The 22,747-nt window shown below is 31.4% G+C and overlaps 2 protein-coding genes across 2 annotated transcripts; both read right to left on the bottom strand.

Annotated features, from left to right (window-relative positions):
• Positions 1–1,270: 1,270 nt before the first annotated feature.
• LOC114418525 (probable carboxylesterase 8) lies at positions 1,271–2,654 on the bottom strand. The gene has a single exon (XM_028383932.1). The coding sequence runs from the start codon at positions 2,548–2,550 to the stop codon at positions 1,546–1,548; it is 1,005 nt and encodes a 334-aa protein (XP_028239733.1). The 5' UTR covers positions 2,551–2,654; the 3' UTR covers positions 1,271–1,545.
• Positions 2,655–8,810: 6,156 nt separating this feature from the next.
• LOC114418526 (receptor-like serine/threonine-protein kinase At2g45590) lies at positions 8,811–11,248 on the bottom strand. The gene has a single exon (XM_028383933.1). It carries the CDS (start codon positions 11,086–11,088, stop codon positions 9,187–9,189), a length of 1,902 nt encoding a protein of 633 aa, XP_028239734.1. The 5' UTR covers positions 11,089–11,248; the 3' UTR covers positions 8,811–9,186.
• Between the last annotated feature and the right edge of the window lie 11,499 nt (positions 11,249–22,747).

Raw genomic sequence — 22,747 nt, forward strand, 5'->3', positions numbered from 1 at the left:
CTAAACACCAAAACATCAAAACATCAAACTTCCTCTCATACGCTTGGTAGAAGAAAACAGATTTACTATTTATGCCTCCAGTTTAGCCACCTATCCCAACCGTCTTAATTATGACCAATAACTAATCTCATCTACTTTCTTGTATTTATCAATTGACATACTATATATAGTAGCATTAAATTGTCTAGGTAAAAAGGTCTTTTAATTTAGCCACCGCCACATGTTTTCTCCCAAAAAAAATATTATTACGATCCACTCCTAATTGTTTCTCTTCAACCCTACCTAGCTAAAACTGGTCCTAATACTCAAGTTTTATAGGAACCTAATTTACAAATGTTTTTCAATCAAATAGAAGGTTTTGACTTTGAGACTTGCAAATTAACTAAAATCAAACCGCATCTAGCCTTCAAGACACTGCACCATAAAGCATATGCAGGTCCTCATAAAGCACCCTGCACCTCCATTTAACAAGAAGACTTAAATTAAACCACTCGAATTTTTTAACTCTCGAGTCTCCTTTAATTTTTAGGCCTAGCCACAAATCACTATATTTGGTAACCCAAGCTACTTTTTTAGCAGTACTATCACAACCACCGCAAAAGATCTTTTGAAACTAGATAAGGAGGATTTTCAGCACCTTTGAGGAATTTTAAAGATATAAATTGAAGGACTAATTCAAACAGAAATAATCAAAATGATTCACCAAGACAAATGCTTACCTTTCTTGAAAGCCTGGGCTTCAACTAGTCAATAATAGGCTGCAAAGTGATTAGCTTCCTTTGATTAGCACCAACACCATACCCAAGACACTATTACAAGGAACATTTCCTACCTTGACAAAATCTAAAGTTTGCATCTAGTAAATCCTTATCCACATTAACCCTTACTTAAGGGCGTGAAATAGGTTATGCATACTTTTCAATGCTACGAAAACTTAAGACATAATATCATTAATACTGTAATCACTCATCCAGTACTCATGTATTGTTACTAGTCCACTGGTACCCGTACAATGAAATATACTTTTTGCTGATAAAAAAAAATGTATTGTTACTAGTAATTAAATACAATCTGATTGATTACCTACTTTTCCCGAGAAGAAAATCAATAAAATCTGAATTATATATACACTAACAAGCTAGGATGTACACATTATCCGTGTAAAACTTTCCATAACAAATAGCTCTTCTCAATATGTAATTATAGTGTGAGGATCGATCGGTATTTTCAACTGCATATATATACTACATTATATAACAATATTTATAGCTATTGTCAATATATGTAATTATTTAACTATTAACATATGTAGAAGTCACACAACAATACAACAAGAGTACAAGAGTACATACAGCAATGCATAACAAATTCAGATCGAAACCATTACAGCTCGAAGAATTCTAGTCTTCATCGATAACAATGCAACTTTGGAAATTAAAACCTGGATTACATATTTATTTATTTTAAACAACATATACTAAAATATAAAAGACAAAAATGATATTATACCCAGAGAATCACACGAGGTGGATATTCCAGGAGAAGTCACATGGAGGATTGAGAAGTAATAGAAAGTATAAAGTTCTTAATGTTTTGCCCCAAAGCAAATGCCTTAGCCTGATCAAAGAGCTCCACAGCATGAAACCCGTCCTCCACAAAACGCGCGTCCACGCGCACCCCACGCGCCTCCAGAATCTTCACCAACTCCTTCTGCTTGTCCACCAAGGGATCCCCACCGTATCCGTTGATGAAGCACGGCGGCAACCGTCCGATCGCGTCGCCGTGTTCGTTATCCACAGCCGTCGGATTGCAGTACACGTGGTCGCGATCCGCGCCCTCTGGCAGCGAGAGGGACCACATGAGGTCGTTCGCCGGTAACGGAAGGATGCGATCGTCGACAAGTCGGAGCTCCGAGTCGGAACGGTGGACCCCACTGAAATAAGGGATGTTCATGATTACACCGAGGATTTTTAGAGGTGAGAGTGAGAGGGAGAGAGAATTTAGGGCTGTGAAGAAGGCGATGTTTCCCCCGGCGCTGCTTCCCATGAGGAAGGTTTTTGAGAAGTCTACATAGTCGCGGAGCCACGGGTCTGATTGGGCTTGGGCTTGGGCCTGGGCCTGGGCCCAATGGAGGGCTTCGAGGGCGTCGTGGTAGGCGGCGGGGAGGCGGTGTTCGGGGCAGAGGCGGTAATCAACGGAGGCGATGATGGCGGGGAGGGAGGCGGCGAGGGCGGCGCAGGAGCGGTGGAAGATGAGGGAGGAGGGGTGGTAGAGGATGAAGCCGCCGCCGTGGAAGTATATTATGAGGGGGAGTTTGGCGGCAGAGGGGGGAGGGGGGTTTGGGAGGAAGAGGCGGAGGGAGGTGTTGGTGGTTGGGTTGAGAGGGATATCTTTTGAGAGAGCTGGTTCGGAAGAGGGGGTGGTGGCCGAAGGGGGCACTGTTGGAACGACGTAGTTTCGGGTTAGGGAATTGCCGTCAGGGTTGAGTTTGATTTTGAGGAAGTCGTAGGGGTCCATGGCGGAGGAAGAAGGTGGTGGTGGTTCGGACATTGTTGTTTTTGTTGAAAGAAAACTGAGAAGAAAGGAAGATTTATTGAAAGCGAATGTGAGTGTGAACTGTGAAGAAGGTAAATGAGTGACTGTTGTCAGTTGTCATGGGTAGGGTAGGGTAGCGTCTTGCATGGAGATGATCCCAATGTAGGGCAAACCATCAGAAGGGAATACTTGTTTTTTTTCAAATTTATTAAATGGAGTCAAATTTAAATTAATACATTCAAATCTAAATTGAAGTTATAAATTATGTTATGATTTTTTTATGAATGTAAAAAATAATAAAAAGACTTAAATTTAAATAAAAATATTAAAATATATTATATATTTATTTAACAAAAATATTAATTTAAATTTTACTCCTAGTAAATTTGAAAAAAAATACTCATTTTTATCGTTTGCCCATCAATGTATATATGCACCATGCAGTTTTTAGCCGCATAAATTTAACATCATTATTATTAGGGTAATAAAATGTTTTTTTAATTAGATATGAAACTTTTTATTTCAGACACAATTAATTTTTTCTTACTATATTATTTTGTTTTGAGGTAAAGTAATACTTCTGAGACTAAAGTGTTTTCAAAACATGATATTCAAGGTTCTGGTTATTGATTGATTATTAGGCATTGTAATTGATTATCATAGGATAATTTTAAAAAATAGTTATTAAAGAGGGGTTTGAATTTGAATTTTGAACTTGTAATCAATTACCAGAGGTTTATAATCGATTATCAGCCACGGAACTCTTGAAATTCAAATTCAAAAGTTATGACCTTTCAATATATCACTCTGTAATCGATTACTACCACACCTGTAATTGATTACCCGTGAAAAAAATCAGAAATTTTTTTTTTAAATGACACATATCTTCAAACCATTTTGAAAAGACACGAAGCGGTAATTTACCCCCTCTTAATTTTTTATGACTGTTTTTTATTGAGTTTTGATTGACTTTGATGATTGTTTTTTACGAATGTTGTTTTATTGAGTTTTGATTGTCTTTGATGATTGCTTTTTATTGTCATTGATGATTGCTTTTTATGATTCCTTTTGATTTAGTTTTTTTTTATTGTCTTTGATGACTGTGTTTGATAGTTATGTTGATTGTCTTTCTTTGATGATTGATTTTGATGATTGTGTTTGAAGGTTATATTGATTATTGATAACTTTTGATGATTTATTATTATTATTATTATATATTTTGATTGTTTTATATTTGATATATATTTTGGTGGGTTAGTTTATTTTAATGTCTTTTGATATCACTTGACTCTCATATATTGCAACAAGCGGTAACATTTTCTTTTAGGTCATGAAATAATAATCCATTCATTTTACATTTTAGGGAGATAAAAAATAATAATTTCAAACTTAGAGGAATGGAGTGGAAGAAAAAAATTATAAGAACCAAAATCGAAATGTACTTATTTTATTGGACTAAAAACATATTTATAATAAATTTTATTTTAAAAATCATAAAAAATTAATTACCAAATTATCTAGCAAGATAGTCATCTCTTTTTTTTTCCTTTATGTCGAAGAGAAATCAGCTTTAGGATGCCGATTTTTCAAGGGGGATTTTTTCTTGATTGAGAAGTCGACTTTGGAGGTGCGAACTTCCCAACTAGATTTTTAATTTAAATAATTAATTGTTATTAATTACTTTATGGGTGAAAATGCATTACAATTAGGGTTTGGATTAAAATTATATACTTTTAGAGTATACAAACGAAGAAAATGTATTATATCAGTACAAAACACTAATATATTGATTTAAAATATTGTGTTTAAATAATTTTAAAATACAGATGTTCTAATTAGTTATAGGATGATGACAATCATTTTTCATATTATATCTCTCATTTTGATCCAATTTACATATTTTTTGAATGGTCATTTTTTCTAATAGTATTTATATATACATATGTACAAAGTTCGATTTGGATTGGATTAGATTTCGGATTTAATTGTATATATTTAATCCGTTCGGTTTTTGGTTTTTTTTTCTTTCATTGGATTGGTTTTTGGTTGTTCCACTTATGGGTTACACAAGTCCTCTCTATGAAATGGTGTGCCTTCTTGTGAAACAACAAACATGGTAATAATTAGTCTTTGTTTGAACATAATCCGTGGCCAGAGTGCAAGCTTCTATATAAACATGATAAGATGAAATCATTTCTTCCGGTTTTTTCTTTTCGCGAACAATGTGGCCTAATAGTGGGTGCATTTACTCTATTGAAGAAAATGAACATGACCTTACATATTCACCAAGAGTGGATTTAACCAGTGAGGCAAAAGTTACATCCCCATTTGTTGCAAGATTATAATAGGATCTTGTATGTATTGCCATATTACGATGGTCTCTTGCTCCAATGCATGTTTTCTCCATATTTTTGGGTACAAGAAGTAACAACCTAGCTCTTTATTTTTTTGTTTTTCATGGATTGCAAAAGAAACTTTCATTCTTAGGTTTTTCTTCCTGCATCTAACATAAATTCTTCTACACCCAACATAAATTTAAAATTCTAACCTTACCCCTGTTTATTTCTTCTTCTTTGGTTTGTTCTATTTTTTTTTCTTCATACACCATTCTTTGTTTTGGGTGAGCTCCTCCTTTGTTGTTGTGGTTGGTTTGGTGAAGGTGCATTGTCATGATGGTTCGTTCGTAGTTCGTGATTGTCGTGGGGGTGTTGCGGTACAACAACAGAGGAGGTAAGTTTTTTCCATATGCAAGTTGAAGGATGTGTGTTCTAATAAACAAACAGATTGACAATCCGTATGATTCATATGGATTGACAATTCATAAGGTTCATATGGATTGGTAATCTGTATAATCCATACAGATTGATAATTTGTATGAGTTTAACACAGTAAAAATTAAACAAACACACCGTTGAGGAGATAAGGGTACTCATGACAATGGCAATAGCAGGAGATTACACCGCCAACAAGATGATCCACAAAATGATGTAGATGAATGGTGGGATGAACAAAGAGGAGAGACTTAGGATAGCACAAAGGGGGGACGAATGCTAAAACACAAGGGAGGGGATGGGTGTATTTTAATTTTAAGTGAAGGACAATTTGACCAATTCACTTTAATTGTTGGATATAAAAAAAATTCCTGATGATGTAGGAAGAATAACCCTTCATTCTTTGGGTCCAAATTTCAATGAGCTTAACATGGTGGTATTGTTTGATGAAGCCTTTAGATGGACTTCAGCGAATGAATAGCTAAATGAAGGCATTAGATCCGACCCAATAAGAGTTAACCTGAGCAGGCCTATCCATTAACATTTCCATGTACAAGTCAAGCTAATAAAGATCTCATCTATTTTAAAATAATCATCTCTACAAAGTTGTATATAAAGATTTAATTCGTTAAATATTTTTAATATTAATAATAAAAATTAATTTGAAAATATTATTTTCTATTTTATTAATGCGGAATAATTTAATTCGGTAAATAATTCAAAATAAAAAATAAAATTTAAAAACAACAAATTCCTAATTTTTTTAAAAAATGATTATTTAAAACATACTAAAATTTAAAAGGGGAAACTAATTATTTCATAGCCTGATCGAAGTTCTTTGATACACCTCAGGGTTGATACGTGATCCATCAGATTTCAAATGCTATCGCATTTATGAATGTGCAGTGCAACCACTAGTAAGTAGTAATAAATGCATCACTTGTACATGGACCACTTCTGTAGTTATTTATTTCACACAACAACCATACTCCAAACTGCATCGCAAATTTAAGCTACCCAATGTAACGCATCATTCATCTCATATCGTGATGCCACCAAGGAACCAACCAATTTAGACGTGGTTTTGGCGCTAAGGATAACATCCTCCAATTCATCACACATTGTTGGATTCACACATGGCAAGAGGAGAAACATTACACACTTGCACGGACATGCCGATTATCACCACAACTAAGTCTTAGTTTAATTTACATTATTGAATTCATTAAGCAATCATATATACATTTTTCTTTGGCAAATGCAAGTTAAGCAGACTACTTAAAATAATTGTACAAGATTCCAAATAAATGAATAAATAAACATTACACTAATTTTACAATAAGTCTTGCTAACCAACGACGCCTAAGAGAATTAGTTAAAAAATTAATAAATAGAAAGATTTTAGTATTAGAGTTGCATTAGAAATGGTAAAGCATTGTATTGCTATACTTTTCAATAAAAACTTTCTATTTGTTATTTCTTAATTAGTGTCCTTGAGACACTGAATAGTATTTTTCTTTTTAATATACTAAAACATTATAATCTCCTTTTATATTATAAATTTGAATCTTCGTTTTTTAATAAAAGTGTTTTTAGAAGTTAGTTTTACATAAGTATTTTTAAGAGTAATGTTAGATATGAGCACTTTTAGAAGTTATTTTCACTCTTGTTGAACATGCCATATTCTAATTCTCTATATTGGATATTTAATTTATTATTTTAACTTTTTATTCCTGCAAACTGTATTTTTAAATTTTATTCTTAAATTTAATTTGATTTAACAATCACACCAATAAAGATTTAACCATCTCAAACCACTTTTCTTTCATCTTTATCAGTATTCTTGATTTTATAATCCGTTATCTCTTTTAGTCTATCCTTTTCATTTTTATTTATAAATTAAATTTTATTAATTAAAAATACCAATAATTAAAAATAACCTTTTCAACCCAATATAAACGGTTCATCTTAAATTCAAAATATAATTTATATGATTAAAAATATTATCTATTACAAATTTTAATTATATAAAACATTTAATAATTTATCCAATTATACATTTTAATTATATAATTTATTATATCCATTGCACATATTAAAATATTAATTTTCATTAATTCTTTTTTATTTTTTTATTCTTTAATAAGTATTGAAGGCTCTGCTAGCCACGCCTACCTCACTATGATTACAAGTGTCCTGCTACTACTTTTGATTCGCATTGGCTTAATGGCTCCCAACATGCAAGAAGTTAAGCTTTTTCAGCAATGCAAGTTAGGCTACTCAAGCTGATAACCCCAAAAGTCAGAATCTAGTACGTCTTTACCTGCCATATGAATTGATGTTCCCTCTTTGATGACATGGTTTTGTTAAAAGTAAAGTACAAAATTTCTAGTTCAGTGTATCATGTCAATATCAAGAAGATTATGCACATAGCTACACGGAAATAAATCGGCAAGTAGCAATAAGAAATTAAGAATGGATGCATACCAAGTGAAAAACATCAATAGGATTATTTTAGAAAGGCAGCATGGAACAAATTGTTAAATCTTAGACGAGGTCAATGATTTCAAGTCTTGAAAGTTACCAACCAAGAATGATAAACAAGATGTATAGTGTTGCAACAACATATTGTCAGACCTTGAAGTTCATACAGCGGCTTACAACATCATTGCTACATTTGTTTTCATTAATTCTTCAATTGCTAATACTTGCTAAATTCAAATCATTTCCATAAATTATGCACTATGACTGATCAGAGTCAGGCAATATATTGGCAAATGCACAAATGACTTAATTTTTGTACGAAAACTTTGCTACCCCAATTGTGCAGCAATTTACAGGCATCCGAGTCCTTAAACCACAGGTCATCCAAGATATGAGTAAGAGCAGTCAATTCAAAAATAGAATTACCAAGCGCAAGCTTTCCCAAAACTTTAGAAAAAGTTGATCTCTAATGTAGGATTGGGAAAAAGACATTGCTATGGCATCATGGAATATTGACATTAAAAATAAAAGGGTATTTCTGTACTTCTATTGAAGAGCCAGCCATATACTACTAATTATTTTGTTAGGTTTTTCAAGGATGGTTAGCTATAGCCTTTCGATAAGAATCTGTGCTCTTTATTTGTTCCCAAGGGGTTAAAGCTTATGAAAGAAAGGCTTGTCGTTGGTCCAAGCACTGATGATAAAATGATATTATTCTTCTTTCATTTCCAGGGACAGTGGAGCCACCACTTAGCTCAAAGTAACATCATAATTACTTGTAGAAGACGCGATTGGGCCCACGATGTGTTCGCTGCAACTGAAACCTAGATACTACCAGCAATGGCAAATTGTGCATATAACTTTATAAAGTTTGAACAACCAAAAAGATAAATAAATCTTCCTTGGGTCCTTTGCAGACACTAAGGTCATGAAAATTGAAAATCTTGCACAGTTAGAGTCAGAAGGCACTAAACAAAAATATTCTTTAAAAAGGGGGCCAAGCCAAAATAGCTTCAAAAGTAAAAGAAATGTTCTTTCAACTTTAAAGGACCCGAAATTTCCAGAAATTCAACAACTTTGTAGAGGCAAAGACACGCATTCGTGCCAGAATCATGCACCCAAAAAGTTCTTTCAGATTAAAAAGCAAGAACCAGGTCAGAATAAAACAGTCATATGATGGAAAGATAGAAAGAACCATAACAAAACAAAAATCAGAAAGGGAAGAAATGGATGGATTTATGCAATAAGGCTTGTAACACTATTTTTCCCCCTTTCTTTTCTGCATTAGTTTCTACAAATTGGTGAGGAAGAAAATCAATTAGAGTTTACCTAAAACTAAAACCATACAATCTCACAAGTTAATGATCATGACAAGAACAACCATTATCACACACACTCACCGAGCCTTCTTTCGTGCCTTGAACGGGAAATTCGATGGCGGTGAAGGCGAGAACTCGAAAGGCAAGTGTGGCGGCTCAGCTTCCCCACTAAGCATCCCCACAACCTCCTTCATGGAAGGCCTCTTCCCAGGGGACCTCTGCAAACACAACAAGGCAATAGTGACGCAGAGCAGTGCCTGCTCCTTATCCAAGGAATGGATAGAAGTGTCAACAAGATCCAAGAGCCTCCCATTGTGAGCAAGCTGCCTGGCCCAGGAAATCAAATTGGCCCTCTCAAACTCCGAAATAGGTGAGGCTGTCACCTGCAGCGGCCGCCTCCCGGCCACCAGAACCAAAAGCAGAACCCCAAAACTGTACACATCACACTTCTCAGACAATTGCCCTCCACCACCATACTCAGGAGCAATGTAACACACGGTCCCCCTCATACTAGGCGTGCTGCTAATTCCACCACTCTTTTGCACATCCCCACTAACCCCCCAATCCTGGCTATTCCTCCTCCCATTGTTCCTTATCTCCCCACTCAACCCATCCAACCACCAATCAATACTCCCTCTACTCCTCTTATTCTTCCTCTTCCTCTTCTGCTCCACCCCTTCCTCCTCCCTCTGCCACCACTCCAACCCCCTCTTCTTCTTCCTACTCTTCTTCGACAACTCCTCGCAAAACTCCTCCTTCCACCACTCCCTCGGCTTCCTATTCTTCTTCGCCTTTCCCTTCACCTTCTCCTCATCGAGCGAAGCCCACCAATCCAACCTTTTCCTCTCCTTCTTCTTCTTATTCTTCTCATTCTCATTCCCATTCTCCACCTTTGGAGACGACGACGAACACGAATCAACCCATTCGCTCTTCGGTTCCTCCTTCTTTATCTCACTCCCAATCCACTCCATCACATAATCCTTCACCCTCCCGGATTCCCCTCCTCCCCCACTCTCCTGCCTCCACCACCAATCCCTCCCCGAACCACCACCGCCACACTTCTTCTTATTCACATTCACACTCACACTCCCACTATCCACACTCTCAAAACACCCCCCACCATCAGACACAACACTTAACTTATCACCCCCCACCGGCGAAGCATCCGAATACTCCGCAACCCTCACCGGACAACTCTCCGGCGACCGGTCAACATCCACCACACTTTCTCCCTCCAAAACACTAAATTCCTCATCTTTCTTCTTCTCATCCACCATTTCCAGATCCTCCACATTCTTAACCCTAGCAAGCCCAAAATCCCCAATCTTCGCCCTAAAATCCCTATCCAGCAACACATTGCTCGGCTTAATATCACCATGAATCACCGGCGGGTCACACTCATGATGCAAATACTCCAAACCCATCGCCACCGAAACCGCGATGTCGAACCTCTTCCCCCAGCTCATCAGCTCCGGACACCTTCGGTCCAGAAGCGCGTCCTGTAAACTCCGGTTCGGCATCAGCTCGTAAACCAAAACAAGCTTTTTTCCACGCCGGTCCGAGGAAAAACCGAGCAACGCAATCACAAATGGAGATTTAAGATTCGAACACAGCGTTAGTTCGTTGTGGAACTCTCTCTCTCCCTGAAGCGAACCGGGCGAGTCCATCACTTTAAGCGCCACGGTCTGGCCGGAAGGGAGGGTTGCTTTGTGAACCGAACCGAAGCCTCCGTGGCCGAGCTTTGTGGAGGGCGAGAACGAGTTGGTGGCGCGGCGGAGAACGGAGTACGAGAAACGGCGCTGGTTGTGCTCGAACGGCGCCGTTCGGGAGTAGGAGAGCTTGCGGTAGATGAAAATCGTGACGGAGATTATTAGCGCCGTTAGAAAGAGCGCGCCGCCAATTGCGCCGCAGAGGATTATTTGGCGCCGATGAGATGCGGCGGTGGCAGGAGGAGAGAGTGGCGGCGGACGCGATGGCATGGTTGTAATAATGAAAGTGAAATGGAAATGAAAATGTTAATGTTAACCATTCATGAGAGAGAAGGTGAATAGAGAATAGTGAGTAGAGAGACTAGCAGTGAGGAGTGACTACTGGTTTGGTTTGGTTTCTTTCCTTGGCCAAACGATATTTTGGGATAGATAAATGGGGAAAACAAATAAAAATAATTGGAGGGATGCTTTTTAAGAATAATATTGATAAAAATTTATCAAGATTCCCTTTTTCTTAACAAAATAATAAATGAATAGCTTAGAAGGTGAGAGAGTATGAGGTTGATGAACCTGATTTTTCTGCTGTCTTTTTTGTGTTATTCTTTTAAAATGAGGTAGCTTTGATTTAGAATGATATCGTTTTAAAAATATAACTTTTAAAATGATATCATTTGAGAGGAATAACACGAAAGAAAAGCTAATTTGGAGAGTGATAGTTAATTATTTAAGTAAGGTTATGTTGGAGAAAAAAGTTCAAACGTTTCATAAGTGCTTTGTTTGGAGGAAGTTGCAAGTTGGGACTGTTTTTGTTTGTGGACCTGCCTCTTAACAATTGCTGTAAAGATATTTGAGTTTTTATTTTTGAGGTTGATATTTGAGTTAAAATAGGTAAAAAAAAATCTAAAACAAACACATGCACTATTTTTTTTTTTTTGGGGTGAACTCATGTATGTAATGTATTATGATAGAGAGTAAACAATTAATTTATCAAGATATTGAAAATCTATTTAAAAGATTAATCTCTTTTAATAGATTTGGCTTGCTTAAGATATTATGATAAAGTGTATGGTGACGACGAAGAATTAAAAGAAAACAGATCAAATCAGTTGGAAAATTGTTATAGTCACCTGTTGAGTTGATACTTGACAGTTTTGATAACACAGAAAATCAAGTGAGCAAAAAGACCAGTAATGAATGGGTCAAAGCCAAATTGGTAAAAAATTGATAAAATAAAAGTGACGGAAAAACAGTTTGAACTATTTAAGAAAAACATTTTTTATTCTTTATTAAAATGAATTGAGACAAAGAAAGTTTATGTATAAATATTACACATAGATTGTTATTATCTATTTTTTTTATTAATTTCTTTATCATACACGATATTTAACATTTCTTTAATTTGTGTTAATTTGCAAATTATTGAAATTATCATGATTATGTAAATGATTTTCACTTTTATCATTTTAAAGGAATTTTAACTTAAAAATGTCATTTTATCATTCTTACTTGATTATTAAATCTTATTTATTAAAAAAAAGGATCCTTTTTAAGAAATTATAGTTAAAATATATTATTTTAATATTATTAGTTGGTATGTTAGGGTCATATTTAAAGATATTAAACAAGAAGACAAATGCTCACCTGCCGTAATAGAGAACTAGAGATTCGTACTCGTTTGTAAAGAGAGGAAACCATCAAATGTTGTTTGAGCTGAGTAGTTTAGTTTTTTTTTTAAGGTATCTTACCTAGTAGTTTAGTTATTCTCATTTTTTAACCAATACATGTGTATTTAAAATAAGTTCTTACATATATTTTATTTTAAAATTAAGTAATTAAGTTCAGTCTTTTTTTATCAACTCTCTCTTCTATAAAACTCTTAAATTTTCATTTTCTATATGAATATTTGATATTTAATGATATAGTGAAATTGAAAATGAGAATTTAAAAGAATGTTTAGTTTGGTTATTTTTTGTTTTTTATTTTCATTAGAAATATAAAATAGTAATAGTGAAAATATTTTTTCAAATAAACCAAAAACTGAAAACAATAAAATCTGATTTTCAGTTTAGACAGGACCTTGTTTGGGTAAAATAAAAATGAGATAATTTTTATGTTTTAAAAACAAAACTCAAAAAGTCAAACCAAACATGTTTCCAAAGTTCTAATCTTTTAAAAATGAAAATAATTTTTAAAAAATGAAAATAAAAAATAAAAACAGTAAATGAAAATATAAACTAAACACACCTATTTTTTCATATAAATTTTAGTGGTTAAAAAAAAATTCCTGAGTAAAATTAACTTAAAATTTAAAAAATAAAGGGAAAAATTTATATAATGTTGATGATTGATGGTGGCAACAGTGAAATGTGATTTGTGAGCGTTGGTTTTGATGATAGAATCAAAGTCAACGAGAATCCCGTTGAAAAGTGAATGAATCTCGTTAAACACGATCGAAGGAAGTGCACGTGGCGAGCGTTCCCTGATATCACGTGCATCAAGCACCGCAACTTTTCCTTACAAGTCGGCACACCCATGTTCCACAACCATGGCATACCATTGTTATTCATCAAATACTCTCTCTCTCTCTTTTTTATTTTTTTTTTACAGAAATCTAATTCTCTTAAATTACATTAGAAGTACAATAAAATTTAAAACATAATTAGAATATATACATTATTTTAAGTAATACTTATATTGAATTTTATATTTTAATTTGAATATTTTACAATACTACTGTCTCCTCCTCCTAAGAAAAATGTTATATTTAAAAAAAAATATTGCAAAATAAATATTGTATTTGAATTTTTAATGTAATATTAATGGGTTTTTTTCATCAATATTTTAATTTTTGAATCTAATATTAATATCATTCTTTTTATTTATTTAATAATATTAGTTTTGTAAAATTATTATTCTATTTTATTTATTTATTAATTTTTTTATCCATATAAAATAACTTATAACCACACTTATTTTAGGACAAAATGTATTTTAATATTTTTTATTGTGAGAAATGAAAAATTAAACCATATGTTAATGAGCAAGATCAAATGAAAAATGCATATAACTTTTTTAAGTAGTAATGTAATTACTAATTAAATTTCATCATATATATATATATATATATATAATTCATAAATCAATTGATTTCTCTAAATTAGTATTTTCAAATATATACCGTACGTATTCAAAACAAATTAACTATTGTATTTGAAACTGAACTTAACTAACATGTAAACCAAAATCCTGAAATGAGATACTGGTTTGATGGAGCCACATGGATGAGTTATCACTTATCACAAATGCAATGCTTCAGCAGAAAGCAATGTTCATGGCTCAGTCACAGTGAATCAGTCTCACATCAGAAAAAGGGTTGACCTTCAAGCATGCTGCATGCTGCATGCTGCATGCTGTTCGTTTACCACTATTTTCTTTTCTTTTTTTAGCACCTTTTCTCTTCCCTCAGTGTTAAGTTATCTGATACATGCATAAATTAGTAATAAACAATTAATAACACAACAAACAGTCTCTTTCATGTAAGTTGAGTAACAAAGAATTGTGTGGACCCTAAAGTCCACTCTTAACAGTTAACACCCCAAATCTGATACCCGTTTTATAATATATAGTATTAAGTATTAAATCACCATTGACCGTTTTAAAGTGTGTACTATGCTCATTCAATTAATTCAATATAGAAATCGAGCCCACTGTTTAATATTTGTGTTTTGTGGCGCAAATCATCCTGATTTAGGGGTGTGCAAAAATCGATAAAAATAAATCAAATCAAACTATTTTAATTTAAAGAATCGATTCTTTTAAACTGATCTAAAATAACTGATTATATATAAATCAATTTTAAACTGATTTACGAACCAAACTAATTTCAAATTAATTTTCAAATATTTTTAATTAAAAAACTAAAAAAATAGTTTGCATAACTTAATTGGTTTAGAAAAATAATTCGATTCAAACCAAACTTATTTTAAAAATCAGGTTGATTTCAAAACCAATTCGGTTTGAACCAATTTTTTTTCCCCACACTCCTACACTTGCCTACGGTCGGGTTCATGTGGTTGAAGTTATGGTTTTAGGTCTTTAAAACTTATTTATTTATTATTAATATATTTTTAAAGAATTAAAACTTAATAATTATTTAATTAACAATACTAGTATCTTAAGAGTAAATACTCACACACTCATGCAACAAGTCTCATTAGTGTTTTTATTTTTTAAAAAATAATTAACGTTATCGTTTATTTTCTTCGTATTATTTATTATTATGTTTTTGTATCTTTTCTTTTATTAGATAAAGGCTTGCACTATTATAAATTAAGAAAATGTTAAATAAAATTATTTATGATAATTTAATAAATAAATTTACATATTAAAAGTTTAATGGTATCTTTGGTTTAGGATAAAAAAGTGAAGAAAAGAAAGGGAAAGGAAAAAAAAAGTAGAAAGTGAAATGATTTTTTTAAATTATTTGGTAAAAGATAAAGTGAAAAGAAAAAAGAATGTGTGTGTGTGTGTGTGTGTGTGTGTGTGTGTGTGTGTGTGTGTGTGTGTGTGTGTGTGTGTGTGTGTGTGTGTGTGTGTGTGTGTGTGTGTGTGTGTGTGTGTGTGTGTGTGTGTGTGTGTGTGTGTGTGTGTGTGTGTGTGTGTGTGTGTTGTGTGTGTTGTGTGTGTGTGTGTGTGTGTGTGTGTGTGTGTGTGTGTGTGTGTGTGTGTGTGTGTGTGTGTGTGTGTGTGTGTGTGTGTTGTGTGTGTGTGTGTGTGTGTGTGTGTGTGTGTGTGTGTGTGTGTGTGTGTGTGTGTGTGTGTGTGTGTGTGTGTGTGTGTGTGTGTGTGTGTGTGTGTGTGTGTGTGTGTGTGTGTGTGTGTGTGTGTGTGTGTGTGTGTGTGTGTGTGTGTGTGTGTGTGTGTGTGTGTGTGTGTGTGTGTGTGTGTGTGTGTGTGTGTGTGTGTGTGTGTGTGTGTGTGTGTGTGTGTGTGTGTGTGTGTGTGTGTGTGTGTGTGTGTGAAAATTAATATAAATATCTCAAATAAAAAATATGATATGCAGGTAAGGATAATTTTGTATTATATATTTATACGTACTTGTTTATTCTCTCATTTCTTTTCAAATTGGAATAAATTTTTAAGTGAAATTTCACTAATTTTTCCCCCTTACTTTCTCTCTTTTGATGCTTCCAAATAATGAAAGGATTAAAAATTTCTATATTTTCTTTCCAATGTTTCCATCCACAGTCCCTTCCTTCTCTTGTTTTTCATCAAATCAAACAAACCATAGGAGATAAATCTAATTTTATTTTTATAATGATTCGTTTAATTTATTTTTTGATTAACAAGCATAGATAAATTACATTAGGCAAGGTTGCTGTAGTCCTACTTCCTATTTACGTTACATGTGTTAGTTGATATAATGATATATAAGACCTCTTGTTTAATAATGAGTATACAAGTGCATGATGATTTGATAAAAAGATAATATCCACTCATACTTAGGTAGGGTGGGTGCCAATAGGTAACAGCCATCAAGTGGCTTATAATCTTCCTTTTTGAAAATATCATTATCCTTTTTTTTCCCATAATAAGAGAGAAATGAGGTTTTTTAAGCTCTTTTGAATATGATAAATGCTTAGACATTTTTTCTTAGGTCGATGCGTGAAATTATTGTTATATAAAATTCATATAAAAGGAATTTAATTTTGGGAAACGTCAATTTAAAAATATTTATGCAGTTAATCAATCAAAAATCACTTTGAATACAATTTTTAAAATAATGTTATATAAAATTAATAATTTTAATTGTACTATAATCTTTGATTAAATAATCATATAAAAATATTACAATGTCATTATAACCCAATTAAATTCATCTAAAAATTATAAATACTAACTCATTTTTAGAATGTTTCCTCGGAGAATTACGAATTTAATTAGCATTGATACTTCTTTTGATAAAATTTTAGCTACCTAAGAAACAGGTCGTTGAAAAAGAGTACCCAATGATCAAAATGGTCAAATCATATTGACATATCATTTTTGCTAATGTATATTGACTTAAAAGCTTATTTAGTCATCAGTATTTTTTTATATATATTTTAAAGATAGCGTATAAATTTAAAAATATAATTATTATTTTATCTTATATGATTTTTTTTATTTTTAAAACTATTTCTCTCTTTATTATCCGTGATAGATGTATGTGTAACATATTTAAGAATTTGAAAATTATAATAATATATTTTAAAATATTATTAATAGTTTATAAAACTTATAAATAGACATGTAAATAAAACTATTTTTTCTATAAAAAAGATATACACATAAAAAATAAATGGAAGTTAGACCAACTAAGGGTGTTTTCATTTATAAAAGATATTTTATATTAACCACCTACATTGCCTGCCATCTTTCCACATAATAATATTTTACCTTAAGAACATTTTAAAGTTCGCTAAATAATAATAGACATGATTGTACTTTGATTTCATGATTGTTCTCTTTCGATTTTTTTCAAGATAATTAAGTTCATATATTTCTCAAATTAAGTAAATTTAGTTATATCGACAATTTCTGTTACTTGAAAATTTTATATTCTTATTTTCTACACAAAATAAACATATTTGAACATCTTTTTTTTTTCTTTCGATTCACATATTTAAACATCTACTATGATTTATCTCTTCAAACCCCAATTACTTGTCTTTGTAAAATCCTTTAAAATTTATCATTTTTTTTTTTACTTTTTTGGCCTATAATTTTTAGTAGTAGTCTTCCATGTTTCAAATCCATCATAAAGTCTTAAATATTTAAATAAAAATGATAATTTTATATTTGTAGAAAAAACATAGTAGCATAATAAAATTTTCATAATTTTAAAAATAAATAAATTTAATTAAATATATAATTAAAATAAAAAATATAGACACACGATTTAAATTATAAAGAATGTCAACATTATGCGACATCAATATTAATAACATTCCACCAATGGTGAAATTGCAATATAATAAATGGTATCGCCTTTGTGCCGTTATAATTGTGAATCTAGGATATTTTAAACATATGAAGAAAAACTAATAAAATAAATGAAGAAAAATAACAACTTTATAAAATTAAGTTTATAATTATTAATTCTTTTTTAATTTTTGTAGTCCATATTATCAATATTATAAAAAATAAGAAAAAATAATTTATATTATATTAAAAACTAATAATTATTTTAGGACAATATTTTGTTTTTCCATTAGTGATCATCATCATTATTATTATTATTATGAGACGGGTTTTGAATCTGAGTGGATTACAATTTTAAAACCCCTTTGTCCTTAAAACGAGCGTAGCTTAAAGAATGTTGGGACAAGTATGCGACGAACGAAGCCAACGCATAATCCAATTCACTTTAATGTGAAAGGTATTGTGGCAAAGGTTTTCGAGAACAACAAAAAATAAAACAGAGTAAAAGTAACCCTTTCACAGCTCACTCACCAAGTTCCATGGCCTAATGAAGAAACCTAAAACTAATTTGTGAAGTGGTATCAATTTTCCTTTACTCTACAATAATATATTGACTTTGACCCTGAATTTATTTCCCCTATAGAAAGAAAAAAAAGAGGTAATAGCGTGTGTGTGAAAACATGCAATATTGTTCTTTTTCAGAGAAAAAAAAGTTGTACAATATTTTTATACAGAAACCCATATTATATTTATATATAGTATATTATAGACTCACGATCTTATCCAGAAAAGCTTTATGAATTTTGTGAAATAATAATAATAATAATTTTATTTAGAAATCGGAATATATCATGTGAGGCCCACTTTCTAATAGCATAGGTTAGTTTAAAAAAGTAGAAGCCCATGGTTGTCGGGGGTCAGAGCTGACCCGTGAGAGCGATATTTCCAAAGCTTAACTGATTATTATTATGTCCAAGACCTTACTTTATGTTTTCTTTTTTATTTAATCAAAAGAGGAAGAGAAAATAAAAAAGAAATATAAGAAGAAAAGGAAAACCTAGCTTTTAAACTTCTTAAATAAAAAATATATAGGGAGATTTTCATCCTTATTGAGGAAGAGTTTCAAATAGACGACCGAACAACGAACAATACATATAAGAACTAAGAAGTTAAATCATGTTATGACTTTTTGGCAATACTAGCTTTTAAAATTCTAAGAGTATAGTTAAAAGGATAATTAATTTGTTCCATAAAAATATAAAAATCAATCGATACATAATTTCAAGTAATTTAAAATATTTAATAAAATATATTCAGTACTTTTTAACTAATTTCTTTAAGAATCTAATTAATACTAAGACATTAAGCTTTTTATGATGCTTGATGGTCAATGTATAATACGTATAACATGTAAATCGAGTATAATCTCAATGTATAATATTATTAATTCTATTTAAAAATGGAACATAATATTGGGTTGAATATAGCAAAATTAGCCATATTTTTATTTTTTAAATTATACCATTCGTGAGATAAAGAATATCTTGTAGACTATTAAGTTACAAAATAAAAACAAATTTGTTATGTTTTGTATAATCTATTAGTTGTCTTTAAAATTCATAAAAAAAATATTTTTCACTTTTTAAACACTAGTTTTTAAACTAATAAAACTCACCAATCTTCAAAGAATGGGTTAATTAATCTCATCTGCTAAGAAGGTGATTTTAAATATATGTTTACCATACAACTAAAAAATGTTCTATAGTTTTGTTTATTATTGATAATATTTAATTTAAAAACACATAAGTGCATTGATATAAAAAATATTTAGACTATTTCTATAAAATTTAACTTAAATATAATTATAATATAAATTTTATATTATTATTTAATCATAAATTGTTATATATAGTAAAATTATTAAGTTATGTAATAAAAATAGTTAAGATAGTTTTTATTTATTCTCATTACAAAATTAATATAAAGTACATTGATCTCGAACGAAAACTAAACTTATTGTTGTAATATTGAGGTTGCATTTAGAAAGAAAGAAAAAAAAAGTAATATTGAAGTTGCAATTCAACTGGTATTTTATCCCCCCATTTTGGGGGTCCAAAAGTGCAACTGAATTTGAACGTGAAAATATTCCTTCGAAAGTTGCCTGTCAAACAACATGCTTCAGATCCACTTGTTCAGAGATTAATAAATGATTAAGAATCGCGTATTGGCGTCACAAAGATATCAAAGATTTTACATTAATTAATATTTTCAACAGAACTAAATTAACATAAACTTATTTTGAATAATTACTATTATGCATACAATAGCTAATGCTGATTTATGAAATATTAATGTTTTTGTTCTAAATTAAAATTTGCACGTTTATATAATTATGTTAATAAAGGGAGGTTCAGCATACGAGGTCCTTACCTTGTAACTTGAAAGATCTGAAGAGAGTAAATTCATACAGTTTTATTATTAAAAAAGTAAATATTAACATTGGTTAAGGAATTATTTTTGTTAGAAGAAGAAAAATTGGGATGTTGATAAAAAATTTTTACATTTTTTTATAATTTATATAATAATTTTTTAACTAATGTCTTAAGGTACTTATTAACAATTTTTTAAAAAAAATAGAGGATTTAACCATGTGATATTCAGATCACAAGGCTATATCCTTATAATCATGTTTAAGGTTTTTATTTTATTAACAACGATGATAATAACTCAGTTCGGGATTTATTTATACTTAAGAATGGATATATCTTACGAAAATTGAACTTGTATTTTTTTTTTGTTCATAAATTTAATGTGTGTTATGAGCTCAGCTATATCCATTGGATATCATGTTTAAGGTTTACGCTAGTAGTATTATGGAGTACCAGTTTTATGGGTTATATGTTGGTCGTATTACGTCTTAGTATAATCTTTAAAATGTTGTATCTAGGAGTACCATACTTTGTCTCATGTATAGATGTACTTATTTGGGTATGCTTCTTAGTTAAGAGGTTAATTTTATTGATTATCAGAGTGATCGAACTCTTTTATACAATCAATTAAATGCAAACCAATTAATGATCAAATGTAGCAAAATAAACAATAAACAATACATGATCAATTATAGTTTTTTTTTGTTACAAGCAATTATAGAGTTAGAGAGCAAAGCAAACCCACGTTCTAATTAATTTATATATTATATTTATACAATGATGTTAATAATTAATTAAACTTGTAATTTAAATGTGTAAACTGACTTAAAGTCAGAGCCTAATAATTTATGGTATATGTAATATTGTGACGGTTTAGACTCATGAATAGGTCCTCTTTTTCTTATTTTTTTTTCAATAAACATATTCCTTTTAAGATTTTGTTATATTTGGCTACAGCCTCGTAAATGGATCATCCACGTTGATCGATGATAAAGGAATGGGACAGTGTTGTTTGTCTTCATACAACAGATTGATATCTCTTGCGGGTGAGTGATGAGTATTGTTGGCATCTTCAATATCACAACATGCATTTGTATTAACGTTCATATGAGAACGAGGTAGTTGTCGTATATAAGGTTATGTGAACATTACTGATCGATTTGTTCAATATTGTATTAATGTCTGCTCTAGTGTATTTTTGTCCTCTTCTCCCTCACATAACTTGTGCATGTTCTGAAAAGAAGAAATATAAGCCATTCTACTCCATTTTATTCTTGACATTCTTTTTCATTTCAGTGGACCATTCAACATTTTTATTTTTTATTTTGAAAAAATAAAACACTCTTATTAGGGTGTGAAGTGCTGTCAATTTGTTATACACCGAAATAAGATATTATATATAGGATCTTACACGGATACTATTTGTCAATTATTGGATTTGTTTTTAGGTTAACCTTTCTTTTAAGAGATGTCCTCACAAAGGATGAGAAGCCTCTTTTGGAAATGGAAAAAAGTTTTCTTGATTCTTCTTGTTTCGTTAAATCTTTGATATGCTACAAAACCATTTACTATTTATTAATATTAGTAATAATCTTCTTGCAACTACTATTTGAAAAAATAACTAATAATGGCAATCTATTGGACACCACGGATCTCATTGCCTTGGCTCATATCATGAGCCTATGAAACAATCCAATTGGTGTTTGTTTTTAATAATTGTTAAAGCCTTTTTTCAAAAGTATTATCAAAATAAAACAAATGCAAAGAAAGAATATTTTTCTTCCAAAGTAGACTGAGCATTAAAAGTTATTCAATTTTATTTTACTATATAAATCACAAATATTTTGCATTAGAGATAATACAATTTCAACTAGTAAAATTTTTATGAATGATAAAATTCTTTTTACAAATATTTAATATAACTATATGTCATGACTTGAACTTAAAATCATTAATTAAAATGAAATAATTTGATGTAAGTTGATTTACAAATTCCTGATTAACTTATCCAAACATGCATGTAGACTACTTTCACATCTTCACAAACAAGGGTTTGTGCCTCTCAAATGATTCCTTCCAATTCCAAAAGCTCTAGGTTAGCTTCATGAATTCACTTGAGTCACTCCCAATGTGTCTACTCCTTGCTGCATTTCTATTTCCTTCTTTAGCTAAGGGCCAATTTGGGATTTTGACACATTGTTGTTAATTTGCAGTCTCAATGTTTTTATTTAATGCTTTGAAAAGAAAATATCTTTCATCGTGTACCGTTATATACCAAAATTCAAAGATACAATAAATCTCCATGAGAAGGTACAGTGATGCTAATTCTTTCATCGGGGCACCTTTGGCTTAAACTGTTGGTTACCTGTGAATCATGGCAGAGTAGTGGACAAAACTCATCATACGTTTCATCTACATCATAATGATCCCGTGAAGGACACATACTTTAATACTTTAATTCCTGCGAATAATTCTATGACCTAAGGTCCCATATCTGATTTCTAATAACTATTTTGTACGGTGTAATTTCATTTTGA

Source organism: Glycine soja, chromosome 7 (assembly GCF_004193775.1).
Source record: "Glycine soja cultivar W05 chromosome 7, ASM419377v2, whole genome shotgun sequence".
Lineage (NCBI taxonomy): Eukaryota > Viridiplantae > Streptophyta > Magnoliopsida > Fabales > Fabaceae > Glycine > Glycine soja.

Coding starts and splice junctions, on each gene's coding strand:
- LOC114418525 (XM_028383932.1), bottom strand. CDS start 2,550: ATGTCCGAACCACCACCACCTTCTTCCTCCGCCATGGACCCCTACGAC.
- LOC114418526 (XM_028383933.1), bottom strand. CDS start 11,088: ATGCCATCGCGTCCGCCGCCACTCTCTCCTCCTGCCACCGCCGCATCT.